This window comes from Carettochelys insculpta, chromosome 11, assembly GCF_033958435.1.
Source record: "Carettochelys insculpta isolate YL-2023 chromosome 11, ASM3395843v1, whole genome shotgun sequence".
NCBI lineage: Eukaryota > Metazoa > Chordata > Testudines > Carettochelyidae > Carettochelys > Carettochelys insculpta.
Window position 1 is genome coordinate 43,932,595 of NC_134147.1, and position 17,639 is coordinate 43,950,233.

The following is a 17,639-nucleotide window of genomic DNA, read 5'->3' on the forward strand; positions in this document are numbered from 1 at the left end:
GGCCATTTCAAAGTTTTGGGTTCGTGTAGACATAGCCAGAGAGTTTTAAGACTCATCTGTAACCCTCCAAATAGATGAGTAGTATTCTTTCCATTTTGTGAGTGGAGACACTGAGACACAGACCAGCTGAGAGACTTCCTCAAACTCTTAATAAGTCAGTGGCAATGCAGGAACCAGATCTCAAGAGGTCTGGCAGCCGGTGGTCTGCTCTGACTGCGTTGCCTATGCCAAGCATGACAGAAGGCAAAGGGTGTGGGTTTTGTGCTCTTACTGGGACTAGGCAGGGCAGGAAGAGGCAGCTGTTGCAGCATCTGAGGATCAGCGCTCTGGAGATTCAAGCTGAGCATCACTGCTTTAAACAGCCCTTCCTTGCGGCTGTATCAGTGCTCAGGCTGAAGGATATCTACCTCAGAGTCTCTCTGTGGCACCACGTTTGTGAAGTCTAGTTGCCATTGTTCTGTTTTTTTGTGTTTTTTTCCTTACATGGTCTCCATTGTGTTTCTCTCCTAGGTCACCTGTGTCAGTGTTTAATAGCAAGAGCGGAGCTTTGCAGTAACTGTAAAATGGGCCCGGCAGTGTCAGTTGGCTGGGTGGTTTGTTAGGTTTTTTTAATGAGCTGAGTTGTATTTTCCTTTCAAAAACACTTTTATGTGTGAAAAATCAATCAATGCATCTTTTGGATACAGAATTGCTGTTGCTCTCCTCAGCACAGCTACTCTTGTGCAGTTCACTGAGAGGAAGAGGTACTTAGATAAAACATCTGGGCAGATGTTTTTACCAGTACAAGTCTATCAGCCTGGCACCAGAGCGGTACCCACTGTTCAGTGCTGATGCGTGTCCATTGTTAATGTTCTGAAAAGAACTCAGTGCACGTATTCAATGAATTGAAAGTGTATGAGGATTTTTTTTTGTGTGCCTTTCACCCACAGGTGATGTTATAGTAAGCGTGAATGAAACCTGTGTGCTGGGACATACACACGCTCAAGTTGTAAAAATCTTCCAGTCTATTCCCATCGGTGCCAGTGTGGACCTGGAACTGTGCCGAGGTTACCCTCTGCCCTTTGACCCTGATGACCCCAACACAAGTCTGGTGACGTCTGTGGCAATTCTAGATAAAGAGCCGATCATTGTGAATGGGCAAGAAAATTACGATTCTCCAGCAAGCCACAGTAGTAAAACTGGGAAAGTAAATGGGCTGAAGGAGCAAAGGCCAAGTAGTCCAGCCGAAGTCTCTTCAAATGGATCCCATGGTTACCCCAATGACACTGTCTCTTTGGCTTCTTCTATAGCAACACAGCCTGAACTCATAACTGTACATATAGTGAAAGGGCCCATGGGCTTTGGTTTTACTATAGCAGACAGTCCTGGCGGTGGGGGTCAAAGAGTAAAACAAATAGTAGACAGCCCAAGGTGCCGAGGCCTAAAAGAAGGAGATCTTATAGTTGAAGTGAATAAGAAGAATGTGCAAAACCTCACTCACAACCAAGTTGTGGATATGCTGATTGAATGTCCTAAAGGAAGTGAAGTCACGTTACTTGTGCAACGAGGAGGTAAGTCTCAGATTAAAAAAAAAATTATCTGGAAAAAAATCTATATTCTTAAAGACTTGCGATTCTAAATTTTTTTGTAAACCACCAAAGTTATAAGGTATATAAATTGACCATTCCTCACAGTTTTCAGCTATTATGAATCTTACAGTAAAAACATTAACACATTTTTGTTGCGGTGGGAAATGTATGTATATAGACAGTGCTGTTTTGTAATAAAAGAGGAGCCGGAACTCAGCTAGCTCCCCATCCCGCTAGCTCCCAACTAATCCCGTGGCTGGGGCTGCCGAGGTGCCAGTACTCAATACCAGCAATTCCTGACCCAAAAAAGCACTGTATATAGGTATATTATACGTAACATTTACATGTAATATTAATATCTATATCTTTTGATAGCAAGTTTTCTGATGAAATCAGGATTTACAGAATAACCCATGATTTCACATATTGGTAAAAGTTTGCCTCTGGGACTGAAACTTTCTTTGAGTTTCCAAAGAAACTGTGAGCAGTCCTGTGGCTGTTTTTGAAAAGTGAAGAGAGCAGGAATAAACCACATTCTATATGTTTAAGCTCATCCATAATTCAGAAATATGTAGGGGAGAACCCTCTTCAAACTTTGAGTATGCATAGTGCTTGTTGAAGGAGCAGCCCTTCTCCAGAATGGGATGATGGGTGAGGAGACGGGGAATTAAAATTCAGAAAGTTGGAAGTAATTGAAAAATTACTTCTGGGCATGCTCACTTGACATCCATTTTTGTATAGTGACTCTAATGACGTTTCAGGTCTTTTATATGGCTATGGCAAGCATAGTGTTTCAGCAAAAACTGATTCAAAAAAGGTTAAAAAAAGGGGGTGTGGGGGCTAGATAAATTCATGGAGGTTAGGTCCATCAATGGTTATTATCCATGATGGGTAGGAGTGGTGTCGTAGTCGCAGTTTGTCAGAGGATGGAAATGGATGACAAGAGAGGGCTCACACACAATGTTTACCTGTTCTGTTCACTCCCTCTGGGGCATCTGGCATTGGTCACTGTGAGAAGACAGAACACTGGGCTAGATGGACCTTTGGTCTGAGCCAGTATGGCTGTTCTTTTGTTCTTATGTTCTGAGCCCTAATATACTGGGACAGTCTCCACTGAGCAGTAGTAAACCACAAGCCCCCTTGTGCATTTTTGTTTCAAGGGGCCAGGTGTGAGAGGAGAGCAGACATGTATGGGCCTGATGGGGGTTTATGGATATATAAGCACAAGGCAAAGAGGAATGAGTAGGAGAAGGTGATCCTATGCTGATGAGAGTGCTATGTTTGACCACCAAGTTACCCTGGCCTAGTGGGAAAGAACAAAGCATGATATAAAAGGGTGTGGGTGTGCTCAGCATGTATGGAGGAGTAAGCATGGGTTTCTAATTGCATGAGTGAAATGCAATGAGTAATGAGAATAACTATGCTAACAAGGCACTTCAGTGTAGCTACGCGCTGCCCTGGAGGCTAGAGTAAAGGGGTGACTACACAGTGGCTGTTGCTGCCTTCTCCGATGAGTTGTCTACACTGCAGTCACAGAGGTGTGGCTGCAGCTTGTGAAGACATACCTGGGGTGAGCTTTCATCTCCCTAATGCAGGTTATGGTGCAGTGAAGGTGTTGCAGTGTCGGCTTCAATGTAGACTAGCCCTGAGCAGAATTACTCAGGGGTCCAGGTGGACATACACAGTCTGCTCTGCTGGAGCTTCACTGCGACCGTATGTGATCTAGGGGCCTGCAGAAAGCTGGGTTCCTCTGCACTTAATGCCCTGCAAACCACTTACCCTGTGCATGTCTGTATCACTACACTGAGCAGGGTCAAGCTGCCACAGAGGAGCTGCAGTGCAGTAAGACCATACATATGCACTGAATGCCACTTCCAGCTGAGCTGTGGGAGCATTTGGCACAGGAATACTTCTCTGACAGCTTTCCAAAGGGTTTCTGGTGGTGTCATCATGAAGCCAGCAAGAGCTAGGGAATGTCACAGCTTCGTCTACACTTCCAGGAAGATTGACCTGGTCAGGGTTGATCTTCTGGAGTTTGATTTCACACATCTGGTAAATATGCACAAAATTGATCTCCCTGGGGTCAGCGTTGGAGTACCGTACACCTCACTATCGCGAGGCGTAAGGGAGATTGACAGGAGAAATGCTCCCGTCGATCTTTCTTAGTGAAGACAGTCATGTAAGTCGATTTCTGACATGTCGATTCTAACTATGCAATTGCCACAGCTAGAATCGCGCGTCTGGAATCAACTTTCAGGGCTACTGTAGGCCTGGTTTCACCAGGGAACAAGTAGTGACTAGCAAGAGAGGGGTGTCCAATGTGTGTTGCTGTCCTTTTCATTTTAGCTTTTGTCTTGCTTCCTGTTAATCAGCCCCCTGACAAAGAGCGTGCTCACTTAACCAGGATGGAACTAGAAGGTTGTAAATTAAGGCCCAATAATACACAAAGTCCTTTCAGAGTTCCTAGCAAGATTGGATCTTTATTTCCTTTCTTTGAGCTTTCCAGAGCAGGGGAAGAGGTCTGGATTAGCTGGATCTCCATTTCCCAAAGTGACAGGTGATTTTTGGGCTGCTTGACTTCAGCCCCATAGAGGATACCAATGTTGAGATGGTGGAGTGGGTGGTGCACAGTTTCTGAAAATCCAGGCACCCCTCAGGTAGCTCAGGCTTATCTCCATTGTGAATGCAAGCCAAGCATTCTAGTACAATGATTTAGCAATTAATGAAGCCTGTAGTAAAATGAATATTTTCTTTCTCCACCTTCTCAAATTTTATTGGAATTTATATTTTTATAATAAATTAAAAAGTAAGGAATGGAATATATAAAGAAGAATTCTCTAGTTTTATTAGTGGTATGTTCAGAACTTCAGTAATTTAAAATAACTCTAATATTGAGAGCCCTTAAAATATACCAAAGCCTCTTGTTTGATTTATGGGTTTGGAAGAAAGTTGTCTCCAACCATCGTTGGAAAGGAAACAGCCGATATTAATTTTTCTGGGAAGAACATAAATATATCTGTTAGCACTATACATTAGTTAGTTGAACTGTGGCTGGCATTTAATCATCCATCTTTTGCTGCTGTGATATAATGAGAAGGAAGTAAAGATATTGAGTTTTAATGAGAAAGTAAACGGTCAGTCTCCTGCTAATATTAATGAATCAGTTATTTTCTGTATCTTTCCAGGCATGTGGCTTGATCAGTGAATTAAACACAGATAGCAATGGAGATGCTGTAAGTGGTACAAAATTTAGGACAATTTCCTTACTTATCCCTGTATCTAGAGTCCTAGTTGTCTTGACACATGTATCTATGGGCAGTGCTGGGGAGGAGCCGGTCGTTGTGGTACATGTTGGTACCAATGACATACGGAAGGGTAGAAGAGATGTTCTGGAGGCCAAATTTAGGTTACTAGGAAAGAGACTGAAATCCAGAACATCTATGGTGGCATTCTCTGAAATGCTTCCAGTTCCACGCGCAGGGCCAGATAGACAGGCAGAACTACAGAGTCTCAATGCGTGGATGAGACGATGGTGTAGGGAAGAGGGGTTTAGATTTATTAGGAACTGGGGACACTTTTGGGGTAGGGGGAGCCTATACAGGAATGATGGGCTCCACCTAAATCAAGGTGGATCCAGACTGCTGGCATTAAACATTAAAAAGGTCGTAGAGCAGTTTTTAAACTAAGAGGTGGGGGAAAGCCAATTGGTGCGGGGGAGCACCTGGATCGGACGGAGACTTCTCTTACACGAGGCTCCATAGATAGGGATTCCCTAGAAGTTAGTCGGATAGGGAACGTGGGAAATACTATATGGGCAAGATCAGATGTGAAACAATCGCATATAAAAAAATCCAACGCGTCTGTGAAAGGCGGACATATAAATAGTGGTAGTTTTTTAACGTGCTTTTACACTAATGCTAGGAGTCTGTCTAATAAGATGGGTGAACTGGAGTACCTCATATCAAAGGAGGAAGTTGACATAATAGGCATCTCAGAAACATGGTGGAATGAGGACAATCAGTGGGACACTATCATACCGGGATATAAATTATATCGGAAAGACAGAACAGGTCGTGCGGGTGGCAGAGTGGTACTATATGTGAAGGATAATATAGAATCAAATGAAGCAAAAATCCTAAAAGAATCAAAATGTTCCATAGAATCATTATGGATAACAATTCATTCCTCTAATATGAATATGGCATTAGGAATATATTACCGACCACCTAACCAGGACAGTGATAGTGATGCTGAAATGTTAAGGGAGATTAGAGAGGCTATCAAAATAAAAAACACAGTAATAATAGGAGATTTCAATTATCCCCATATTGATTGGGTGCATGTCACCTCAGGACGGGATTCAGAGATTAAATTTCTTGATACCTTAAATGACTGCTTCTTGGAGCAGCTAGTACAGGAACCCACAAGGGGAGAGTCAGTTCTCGATCTAGTCTTGACTGGAATGCAGGATCTGGTCCAAGAGGTAACTGTTACTGGACCGCTTGGAAATAGTGACCACAATATAATAACTTTTAATATTCCTGTGTTGGGAAGAACACCGCAGCGGTCAAACACTCTGGCATTTAATTTCAAAAAGGGGAATTACACTAAAATGAGGAAGCTAGTTAAACAGAAACTAAAAGGTAGAGTAATTAAACTAAAATCCCTGGAAGCTGCATGGAAACTGTTTAAAGACACCATACTAGAGGCCCAACTTAAATGTATACCCCAAATAAAAAAACACAGTAAGAGACCTAACAAAGAACCACCATGGCTAAACAGCCATGTTAAAAAGGCAGTGAGAGAGAACAGGGCAGCTTTTAAAAAGTGGAAGTCAAATCCTAGTGAGGAAAATAGAAAGGAACATAAACACTCCCAAATTAAGTGTCATAATGTAGTAAGAAAAGCCAAAAAAGATTTTGAGGAACAGCTAGCCAAAAATTCAAAAAACGATAGTAAAATGTTTTTTAAATACATTAGAAGCAGGAAGCCCGCTAAAAAAGCAGTGGGGCCCTTGGACGATAAAGATATAAAAGGAGCGATCAAGGAAGACAGTGCCATTGCGGAGCGATTAAATGATTTCTTTGCTTCAGTCTTCACGGCTGAGGATTTTACAAAGGTTCCTAAATCTGAGCCAGCCTTTTTAGGTGACAAATCTGAGGAACTCACTCAGATTGAAGTGACATTAGAGGAGGTTTTGGAGTTAATTGATAAGCTGAATAGTAACAAGTCTCCAGGACCAGACGGTATTCACCCAAGGGTTCTGAAAGAACTCAAATGTGAAATTGCGGAGTTATTAACAGTGGTTTGTAACCTATCCTTTAAATCCACTTTGGTACCAAATGACTGGAAGACGGCCAATATAACGCCAATATTTAAAAAAGGCTCTAGAGGAGACCCTGGCAATTATAGACCGATAAGTTTAACATCAGTACCAGGCAAATTAGTAGAAACACTAGTAAAGAATAAAATTGCAAGGCACGTAGAAGAGGACGAATTGTTGGGCAAAGGTCAGCATGGTTTCTGCAGAGGGAAGTCGTGTCTAACTAATCTATTAGAATTCTTTGAAGGGGTTAATAAACATGCGGACAAGGGGCACCCAGTGGACATAACATACCTAGATTTCCAGAAAGCCTTTGACACGGTCCCACACCAAAGGCTTTTATGTAAATTAGGCGGTCATGGGATAGGAGGAAAGATCCTTTCATGGATCGGGAATTGGTTAAAAGACAGAAAACAAAGGGTGGGAATAAATGGTAAATTTTCACAATGGAGGAGGGTAACTAGTGGTGTTCCCCAGGGGTCAGTCCTGGGAGCGATCCTGTTCAACTTGTTCATCAATGATCTAGAAAATGAGGTAAGCAGTGAGGTGGTAAAGTTTGCAGATGACACCAAGTTGTTCAGGACAGTCAAAAGCAAAAGGGATTGTGAAGAACTACAAAAAGATCTCAGCAAACTGAGTGATTGGGCAGCAAAATGGCAAATGAAATTTAATGTGGGTAAGTGTAAGGTAATGCATGTTGGAAAAAATAACCCAAATTACACGTACTACATGATGGGGTCAAATTTAGCTACGACAGCTCAGGAAAGGGATCTTGGAGTTATAGTGGATAGTTCTCTGAAGACATCCACGCAGTGTGCAGCGGCAGTTAGTAAGGCAAATAGGATGTTAGGAATTATTAAAAAAGGGATCGATAATAAGACAAAAGATATCATACTTCCCCTATATAAAACTATGGTACGCCCACATCTTGAGTACTGCGTGCAGATGTGGTCTCCTCACCTCAAAAAAGATATATTGGCATTAGAAAAGGTTCAGAAAAGGGCGACTAAAATGATTAGGGGCTTGGAACGGGTCCCATATGGGGAGAGGCTAGAGAGACTGGGATTTTTCAGTTTGGAAAAGAGGCGATTGAGGGGCGATATGATAGAGGTATATAAAATCATGAATGGTGTGGAGAAAGTGAATATAGAAAAATTATTTACCTTTTTCCATAATACAAGAACTAGGGGACACCAAATGAAATTGATGGGTAGTAGGTTCAAAACTAGTAAAAGGAAATTTTTCTTCACACAGCGCACAGTCAACCTGTGGAACTCCTTGCCCGAGGAGGCTGTGAAGGCCAGGACTCTATTAGGGTTTAAAAAAGAGCTTGATAAATTTTTGCAGGTTAGGTCCATAAATGGCTATTAGCCAGGGATAAAGTATGGTGCCCTAGCCTTCAGAACAAGGGAAGAGATGGATGGCAGGAGATAAATCACTTGATCATTGTCTTCTGTTCTCCTTCTCTGGGGCACCTGGCATTGGCCACCATCGGCAGATGGGATGCTGGGCTGGATGGACCTTTGGTCTGACCCAGTATGGCCATTCTTATGTTCTTATGTTCTTATCTAATTGCATTTATTTACAGTTCTGCATTTCATGCCATCGTGGAACAGAAGTTTGAATTTCTTGTGACCTTGATGCCCAGTAAATAATTAAAATGAGGTCTCTTCACATCAAAATGAAGTTAGCCTGAGAGGTGGCTAATCATCATTCATAAATGTAGTAAAATATGCAAGCATGGGAGTAGCTGCAACACGGAAAAAAGAGTCTGGTTTAAAAGTTAGAGAATGATGTTAACTACAAGGTACTGACTAGGATCTTTTCATTACCTCTGCCAGTTTCTTTATGGGAAGTGCTTGCTCTAGACAAAGTGCTGCTCTTTATTTTGATCTCATAGTGTGCTTGGCTCTATTCTGTGATTAAAATCTTTAAGTGGTGGTTCTTTAGGTCTCTCTGTTGGCTGTCCTTTCCTCCTCCCCCCTCTGGCGTCCAGTGAAGAGTGTGCTAGGAGAGCCTGCTCTTGGGCGTTCTTTTATCAACATCACATTTGCATTCAGTCAGACTTCACGGGAATCATCACCATCACGCAGAGGCTAGTGTTCAGAAATGTCCAAAGGATTTGTCAGTAGTGATTACTAATCAGGCAGAAGAATACCAGAAAGAGATGTGTAATCTATGTGAAAAACTCAGCCAGCTTCAAGCCACGGGTGTACTCCCAGCAATTATGCTTAGTTGTTGAAATGCAAAGCGCACAGCCACAGTCTGTAAAATATTTACTGTAATGTATCTTCAGCTGAAGCTTTGATTTCCAGAAATTAGATCATTTGCGTTAACCAAATCTTGCAGTTCTTCTGAGTGAGGAAATACCTGGCATTCTGTAAAAAGTATAAATCGGAAACTCCTATTCCCTTAGGATTTTAGAACTACATTACAGATTTATGCATGGTGAACTTGAACCTGAAATTCTTTGCTTTTCATGCCTCTAAAAACTAAACAAACACTGTTACCTACAAAATACAGAGTTGGGAAGGAATTGCACAAGTTAATTAATTTTCAATAATCTTAAAGTATTGTTAATAATCAAAACAGTATAGTAGGTTTTTAGTTTAAACATTATGTGTAATCTGACATTGTCCTATTAATGCTGGAGCTTTCAAACAAATTAGATCCATACCTTGTATTTGATGTTTCAGAGTTTATTCAATACTAAAATTGGTCATTCCAGGGAATCCTTTTTCATTAAGGACTAGTCTCCATGGAGAAATTCACTGGAACAAGCAATTCCAGAACAGCTTTCTGCATGGACCCTCTGTTCTGGAGTAAAAGTGACGTTTATTCACCCTGGGGACCCACAGAATAATTTATGCGACAACAGATAATTCTATTTAATATCTTGGTGTCAGTAAGACCTAATATCTGACTATGAGAGAATATTTCTCTTATTTATTATTCCTAATCTTAGAATGATCTCAAATTGGGGAGCTCCGAATAAGATACAAATCTTTCACTTTCAGAGAACTGGGGTGTAGTTACCAAAGCTTGTTGCCATCTGCTGGTATCTGGTGACTTACCATTCAGTGGTCTTTTAGTAGTTTTGGGTCTCTACCTCACAAAGCAGTCCAGGTTATTGATTATCTGTGCCCTTGCTGGTGTAAAAGTTAATTATGAGATGATTCAAGAGTCTGATCTACCTGTTCCTCTCCAAGACGCATCCTCCTACCCTACAATAAAGATTAATGCTCAACTTCACCTCATGGGTAGGTGAACAGAGATCTGCAGTTTCTAAATACTTTCCATTAACGCCAGATACTACTTGGAGACAGAAAACTGCTTGGGAAATGGGAAGCTGTCTAGTATGGGGTACTAGAGCCATTTGAGGATAGAGAGAAGATTAAGAAGGTTACACTGTTTCAGAGGAAGAGGGAAACCATATGTACAATATCTCTCTGTCTGTCTGCCTTAGAGTTTTATACTGCCAGCTATTGCCATAATGATTAGCAAACTTATTTATTAGGTAATCAGCTTTCTTGAGTAAGATCCACATCCTCAGGATGGGGGTCTTACCCAGGAAAACTCATTACCTAAAAAATAAATCTGTTTGTCTTTTAGATGCTACATGACTGCTTGTTATTTGTGAAGCTACAGATTAACATGGCTACTCCTCTGAGACTACCTATCACCATTGTAGCTGAGTGCCTTCCATGTAAAATCAATGGCAAAAATCTTTGGCTTTGCATTTGGCCAGGGTTGTACAAGATGTTGAATGTCCTTACTCCCTGCTAGCTTCTAAAGTAGTTCACGATGTTCTATGCCTTAGGTTATGTCTATACTAACCCAGAAGGTCAGCCCACCCAGGGTTGATCTTCTGGGGTTTGATTTCATACATCTAGTGTGGACATGCAAAATGGACCTCTCAGGGGCTGCAGTCGACCCCTGTATCCCTCGCGATATGAGAGGTCAATGGGAGAAACTCTCCTGTCAACCTTCCCCAGTATAGACAGCCAACTTAGCTGAGCGCAGATATGTCACTTTTAGCCACACAATTGCTGTAGCTAGAATTGCATGTCTGTAGTCGACTTAATTTGCCTAGTGTAGATGTAGCCTTAGTTTCAGGCCTTTAAACCAAAGAACTGGTTGGGTACATGTTGCTTAGCAAGAGCCCTCACTCTTCACCTTACTCAGGCTATCACTCGCACTGAAGAAAGTTAATTTAATGGAGCCAAACGAAAAGCAATATCTAATCTCACATCATTAGTATTATATCTGCTTTTTAGCTGCTTTCCCTAATGATGCGAAACCAGCCTAATTATAGCTGCCTGTAATTAGCTACTGCCGGAAACCTGAACTCTGTTGAACAAACCACACACTTCTGTTTGCCCTTTAGGCTTCAAATGAAGAGCGATTCAAAGGTCCTGCTGCTTAGCGACCAGAAAATTTCAAATTGTTCGGACAGCTGCTGAATTGGAGAGAGAATCCAGATTGCATGCAGGACAATATCACAAGTGGAATGCTTTATAAGCATTACCATAGCATGTCTGTGCATGTGCCAGGGCTTTAGAAAGGGGCAGACAGGGTTCCTCTTTCAAACAGCATCTTGAGATGGATGTGTTATTGCAAGGCAAGGGCATTTCACACAGACTGAGGTCTTAGTCCTGTGGCTGCGGCCATTCAGGTGCATCCCTAGAAATGAAGTGGGAGCCCCATTGAAGGCCATATCAGCCTAGCTTATTCATGAATGCAAAGACCTGCCTTTGTTGGTCTGATTGCAGGATCAGCCCTAAATTATGATTGTCTATAAATCTACCTTCCCACTGATTTATTTTCTGAGTGGGGAGCGGGTAGGGTACCTAAGGCCACGTCTTACATTACCCAGAAGATCTTCCAGGGTTCCGTTTTGTGCTTCTGGTGGAGACGCACAGAATTAACCTCTCAGGGGTCAGCGGTTAATCGGTGTATTCCTCGTGATACCAAGTAGTAAGGGAGGTCGATAGGAGAAACTCTCCGGTTATATTGCCAGTTTCTGTTTAAAAAAGTTAAAGATTAACCATTAATCTCAACACCTGATGTCATTAAATAATTATTGTCTGGCGTCTCCCATCACTTTTCATACCCGCAAAATTTTCAATAATTAAAAATGAATAAAAGCTTTAAACGCATAGTATTGGCCAACTATGATAATTAATTAAAATAAAAGCTGAAAAATAAATACCAGTATATTATCATTAGAAATTATTTTTAAAAATAAAAATTGAATTCTGCCAAGCCTGTTCGTATTTCATATCAGTATTAATCTAATTGACATTTATGGATTATAGGTGAGGCGTAGTATTTCAAAGGCCTGGGATCAATTTTGTGGCCACAGTTTTCAGTCACAAAAACACAGGGGGAAGTCCTGTCCCCAGTGAAAGGCAAAACTTCAGGCCAGGATTTCACCCCATCTTTGAATACATTCAGTGAATGCTGTGTTCTGATTTTTAATAGCTGGAATTCAGGTTGTCTGGATGCTTAGCTGCTAATGTTTGCATGTAAAAGTGCTTTTGCAGGTGCGAATTAAGCCCACAAGTAAAGAGACTGGGCCTCAATTTAAATTAAAAGTGCCACTAATTCACGGATTTCAGGTAGACGGAGTAACCTATTCATGTAACTTGAGTAAAAACTCTGGAGTGAATGGCTAAGTGAAGTAATCAAAATCAAAGGGGAATTCAGTGCTAGGAACAAATGTCACTGTTGCCAGCTCTAAGCATTCTAAAATCATAAGTCAAGTCCGTACAAATCAGGAGATTGGTTTTATGAGATTTTTAACATATCAAATGTGGGGGTTCATTTGGTGGTCTCTTGGGGCTTTCAGGGTTCTTCTTTTCAAGGTTTTTGCTGCTAGTAAGGCAGCTAGAAACTGTAACAAAATCTGAGCGTTTCATATAGTCATTTGACTTCAAAAGTTGAAGCTTTTAGGAATGACCCAATCTCACAACTTTCATGACGAAATAGTGAGAATTGGCCACACTGATATGTATGCATTATTCAGTGCCTTTAGGGCTCTCCAGCTTCTGCTGGTGTGATGTGTAAAACTACCCAACATAATCCATTACTCATCTAAGCATAGCAATATTTTCATCTCCAGGACCAATGGCCAGCTTGTCTGGTGTAGCTACTGTTTGAGCACGAAGTGGAGCAATCTGTGTTTAAAGCAAATATTGGAGTTACATCAGTTGCCATTCATCGCGTGGCATATGTACGTTGCATGGTTTATTCCTCATAGATCGGTGGTTCCCAAACTTTTCACTAGTGTGGAATCAATCATGCTCCAAACCATTTGTGGACCCCCAATCACCTCCCCAAACCATTTGGGAACCCCATCTAAGCCACAACATAGATTTTAGGACAGCAATTAATAACATTATTGGAAGATATTTAATTTAATAATAGTAATTGATTGTAACTTTGCAGTTTATTTGCAACTTATTTTATATGATCATCATTATTACTCAACTTTATTTTTTTCATGGACCCAGTGCAATATCCCAGGTTGGAAACTGGTGTCATAGATGTTTGTGTCATCTGATTTCCACAATCACTTTAAATATTAGTAACATCAACGAAGGGTCCTGTGGCACCTTATAGACTAACAGAAAAGTTTTGAGCGTGAGCTTTCGTGAGCACAGACTCGCTTCATCAGATCTGATGAAGTGAGTCTGTGCTCATGAAAGCTCACGCTCAAAACTTTTCTGTTAGTCTATAAGGTGCCACAGGACCCTTCGTTGCTGTTACAGATCCAGACTAACACGGCTACCTTTCCGATACTTTAAATATTAGGACAGGGTTAAAAGACCATAGTTCAGCATTTCTCACAAGCCAAAGTGGGTCATGAAACTATGTTATTGGGGTTATAGGGCTTACATCGGTACCCCACTGGCCATGGCTGAAGCAGATGCCCAGAGACATCAGCCCTGGGTGGCAGGGCTAAGGCAACTTCCTTTCCCCCCTCTGGAACTAGAGCCCTGGGATTTGGGGCTCCCCAGCCAGGGTGAAGGAGTTAAGAGAGGCTCCAGCATCAGGCCCCCATCGTGAGGTTTTGCAGTATTTTTTTTTTTGGTCAGAAGGAGATCACTGGGCAATGAAGTATGAGAAGCCCGGCAGGAGCTAGTACAGTTCCTGGTGTTTCATCACAAAGCTCCCTTTTAAGGGCCAAATGATTTCCTAAACTTTGGGCAGGGGCTGGCCTTAATGACCTCCTGAGGTCTCTTCCAGCTCTAGGATTCTATGAAACTTGTAAGAGTTGTTTATGGTATAATTTAGTGGCTTGAAAGATGTTGATAGTAAGCAATTGAATAATTAACTTAATTTGAATGGCTAAATAATTTTAGCCCTTGTCGAATTTGACAGAAATATAATTTCTTGTGTTGATTAAACACTGCAGTAACATAGTGTATGTGAAACTGTCTGCAGGGGAGTTCAGATTAGTTATAAATCTTCAAGGAAAATCAAAGGCTTTCCTAGATGCAAATTGTCTGAAATCTTCTCGCTAGGATTTTTAATTGTGTGAAGTACTCTAACTCTCAGAAAAGAAACAGAGAGGTAGCTGTGTTAGTCTGTATTCTAAGAAAACAAACCAGCAGTCATGTAGCACTTCGAAGACTAACAAAATGGTTTACTAGGTGATGAGCTTTAGTGGGACAGACCCACTTCTTCCGATCTATAGAATTTCCAGTCCAGAAGAGAGTGGGCCCTTATCAGCTGAAAAGGGCCTGGTTTAAGAAGAGAATTACTAAAGCTATGGCACAGTTAAGGTTTTTTTAAACCTGTGCATATGGAAAGTTTTTTTTCTTAACTGTTGAACTTGCAGCTTAGGAGTGAGTCAAGCCAGGCACCATTGTTTTAGATCAGCTGTGATGCAATGCAACACAAGGTGGCACAGCAGAACCTACTACCATGCCTTAATCAATGCTGATGTAACTAGAGATGTGCCTCTCAGTCCTGCAGCATTTCTCGCATCCCAGCGAATTGGGCAGACTTTGAATAATGAGCTAGAGGAATGCAGCACATTTTGTTCTAGTGTTTAAAACCAAACCCTTTTCTTCCACCCTGAGTATGTGGAGCTTGTGGGGCAGCTTCATGTCTGCACCTTTGTGGCGAACGTAGTTCTTGCCCACAGCAAAGGTGCAAAGGCTGCTGTTATGATTAAATGTCATAATATCAACAATAAAAGAATTATTGAGGTGCCTGGCTTCAAGCAAAAGCTCCATTTATTAGTGTGATTGATTAAATAGCGAGTAACGGTCCCTTAACAGTTGACAGGGATGGTTATTCTCTCCTGGTGGTTTCAGAATGCAGTATTTGATTCTGTATTTATTTTTAGACTAGCTATGCCGTATAATACCCCAGCATCTAGCAGTTCTGTATCTCATCATTCTAAGTGTAGTTACAGATATACGTACTTGTTCTTAGCTTGATTATTTTTTTAACCCTCTTTAGAGCATGGCACACCCCCTCTGTGTGGGAGGGTGAGGTGTACTAAATGCTCTGAGACTGCTCTTGGTACCATTGTTCTATTTATTTATTTATTTATTTTACAGCGATGGTCAAAGGCTCCAGTGGGGATCAGGGCCCCTTTGTGCCAGGGGCTGCGTAGACCCATAAGCTGAATTCCAGCTGCATTACCAGCTTGAGTGTCAGAGGCACTGATGCGCTAACCCAGTGGTGCTGAACCTTTTCAGAATATGGCACACTTCAATGAGACAAACAATTCCAAGGTGTACCCACTTTTTTCAGCAGAATCGATTGCTCATAAATGTCACATTTACTCACATTCACTGTGGCTGTGGTCTTACAAGAGAGATTTGCAGCGCAGTGGTACGTACAACAAGCTAAATAAGGATCAAATGCATTAATGTTTCAAAGTCACCACGGAATACACTGTCTTAGCGAGCACAAACGCTTTTTCAAAATCTGCTCAGTGCCATGCTAGAGATGTTGAGTAAATGAGTAACCACTGAAAGCAAAGCAGGATCCCCTTCATGCCAACCTGTTGAAGCCAGGACAGAACATATAAACAGCCTGCCAGCTCCAACGGGCTTCCACCTTCCCTCTCTCCCCCTTGCCATAGCAGGGAGTCAGGATGCCTCTCCACCAGCTTGTTTGGGCCAGGAAGCAGCATTTCAGCTGCCTCCCTGTGCCAATGGGGTCCTGCAGGATGGACATTGTCCCTCATAGCAGTTCTGCAAAGAGCCACAGCAAGGGGAAATTGATGAAATTTCACAGCATGCGTGGACAGTTCTCATTGAAGTTTCTCATGTCTCATAAAAACTGTTCAAACTCTTCCAATGAGAGACCTGCTACCTCAAGCTTAAGATCCCACTTAACTCTAGCGAGTGTTTTGTGGAGTGACTGGGAGTCTGGTTACATGCAATTTCTCCCTCAAGCTAATAATGCAGTGCAGAACTACCCACAACAAGAGGCGGTTCCTGCCTTGCAGCGCTCATGGTCTGGATCAACAAGACAGGCAAAGTGTGGGAGGGGAAACTGAGTTCCGGGTCAGAAAAGTGGCTGCTCCAGGCCGCACAAGTGGTCAGTGGTAGTGTGATACATAGAAGAACCAGCGTGGACATATTTTCAGTGATAGACTCCTAGAATTGTGGGACTGGAAGGGACAAACCAGCTTTGCTTTCCAGGACTATCTGATTCTCCTCTGTCAGGGATTAGGGCTTTAGGGAACAAGTTAAATGAAATTATTGAAATAAGTGTATTTAGCTGCTTGTTATTTTAGAGTAAACCTATATATATATTTTAGTACTTTCAGCCTTCATGTAAGTGGATATAACTCGCTTGTGTTCAGTGACTGCCTGCCTGTTTTCCTTCCCATGTCTGGGAATAGGGATCTTATTTAAAATATTGATTATTAAAAGTGTCTTTTATTAGTACAGATATCATAGTTGACCTCAAAGGCCCTTTGTGCTGGTTGCTGTACACAAAATAAATAGTCTCAGAGGGGCAGCTGTGATTATAGTCTGCAGCTTCATTAAAAAACAAGCTGTCCTGTAGCACCTTAAAGACTAACAAATGTATTTATTAGGTAATGAGCTTCTAACCCATGAAAGCTCATTACCTTATACATTTTGTTAGTCTTTAAGGTGCTACAGGACTGCTTGTTTTTTGTGACACAAAATAAGAGAGCCTGTCCCAAATGGAACATTTTTTTAGGTGTGAATTTATACCTTGTTAACATTGGCATAAAAGTGCCCGAGACAAAAATTGCCTGTGATCGGAAGAAAGGCAACGTTAACAGCAGCAGAATATGTTTCCCTGGCTCTCTTTCACCAATGTGCCTGAAGGCTAAGCGTGGAGGGTGTCCCTTCTAATGGTCAGAGGTGGTTCAGCCTTCGTGCTCGCTCAGTCCTTGGCCTTTCAGTTAGCAGGAGTGCCTGTTGTGTTGGTGCAGGGATTTATACTTGGACAACTGTGCACTAGAAATTGGACTGAGACACTGAATTCATTGTTGTTCATTCAGCGAAGAGCTCTTTGACAGCACTGTCTGCCCCCAGCGATCAAAATGTGTGAGTTGTGCACTCAAAATCATGAGAACGGGCGAGAAACCATTGGTTTTGTTTTTAAAGAGAGTTCCTTTTCATTTCCTTTTTGTGCTTGAGGATTTAAGGTTTATGTTCTCAGGCTTTTCTTCACAGCCAGGGCTAGAAATACCTATTAAAATAAATAAATAAATAAGAATGTAGAGAATATCACACAAACAC

General features: G+C 41.7%; 1 protein-coding gene across 26 annotated transcripts in view; it reads left to right on the forward strand.

Annotated features, from left to right (window-relative positions):
* MAGI1 (membrane associated guanylate kinase, WW and PDZ domain containing 1) overlaps positions 1-17,639 on the forward strand; it is a 488,573-nt gene that overhangs the window by 413,186 nt on the left and 57,748 nt on the right. For all 26 annotated transcript variants that reach the window (XM_075006137.1, XM_075006140.1, XM_075006139.1 and 23 more), the window contains one exon: positions 930-1,550. In XM_075006137.1, the coding sequence (XP_074862238.1) occupies positions 930-1,550 (621 nt within the window). The remainder of the gene's footprint in view (positions 1-929; positions 1,551-17,639) is intronic.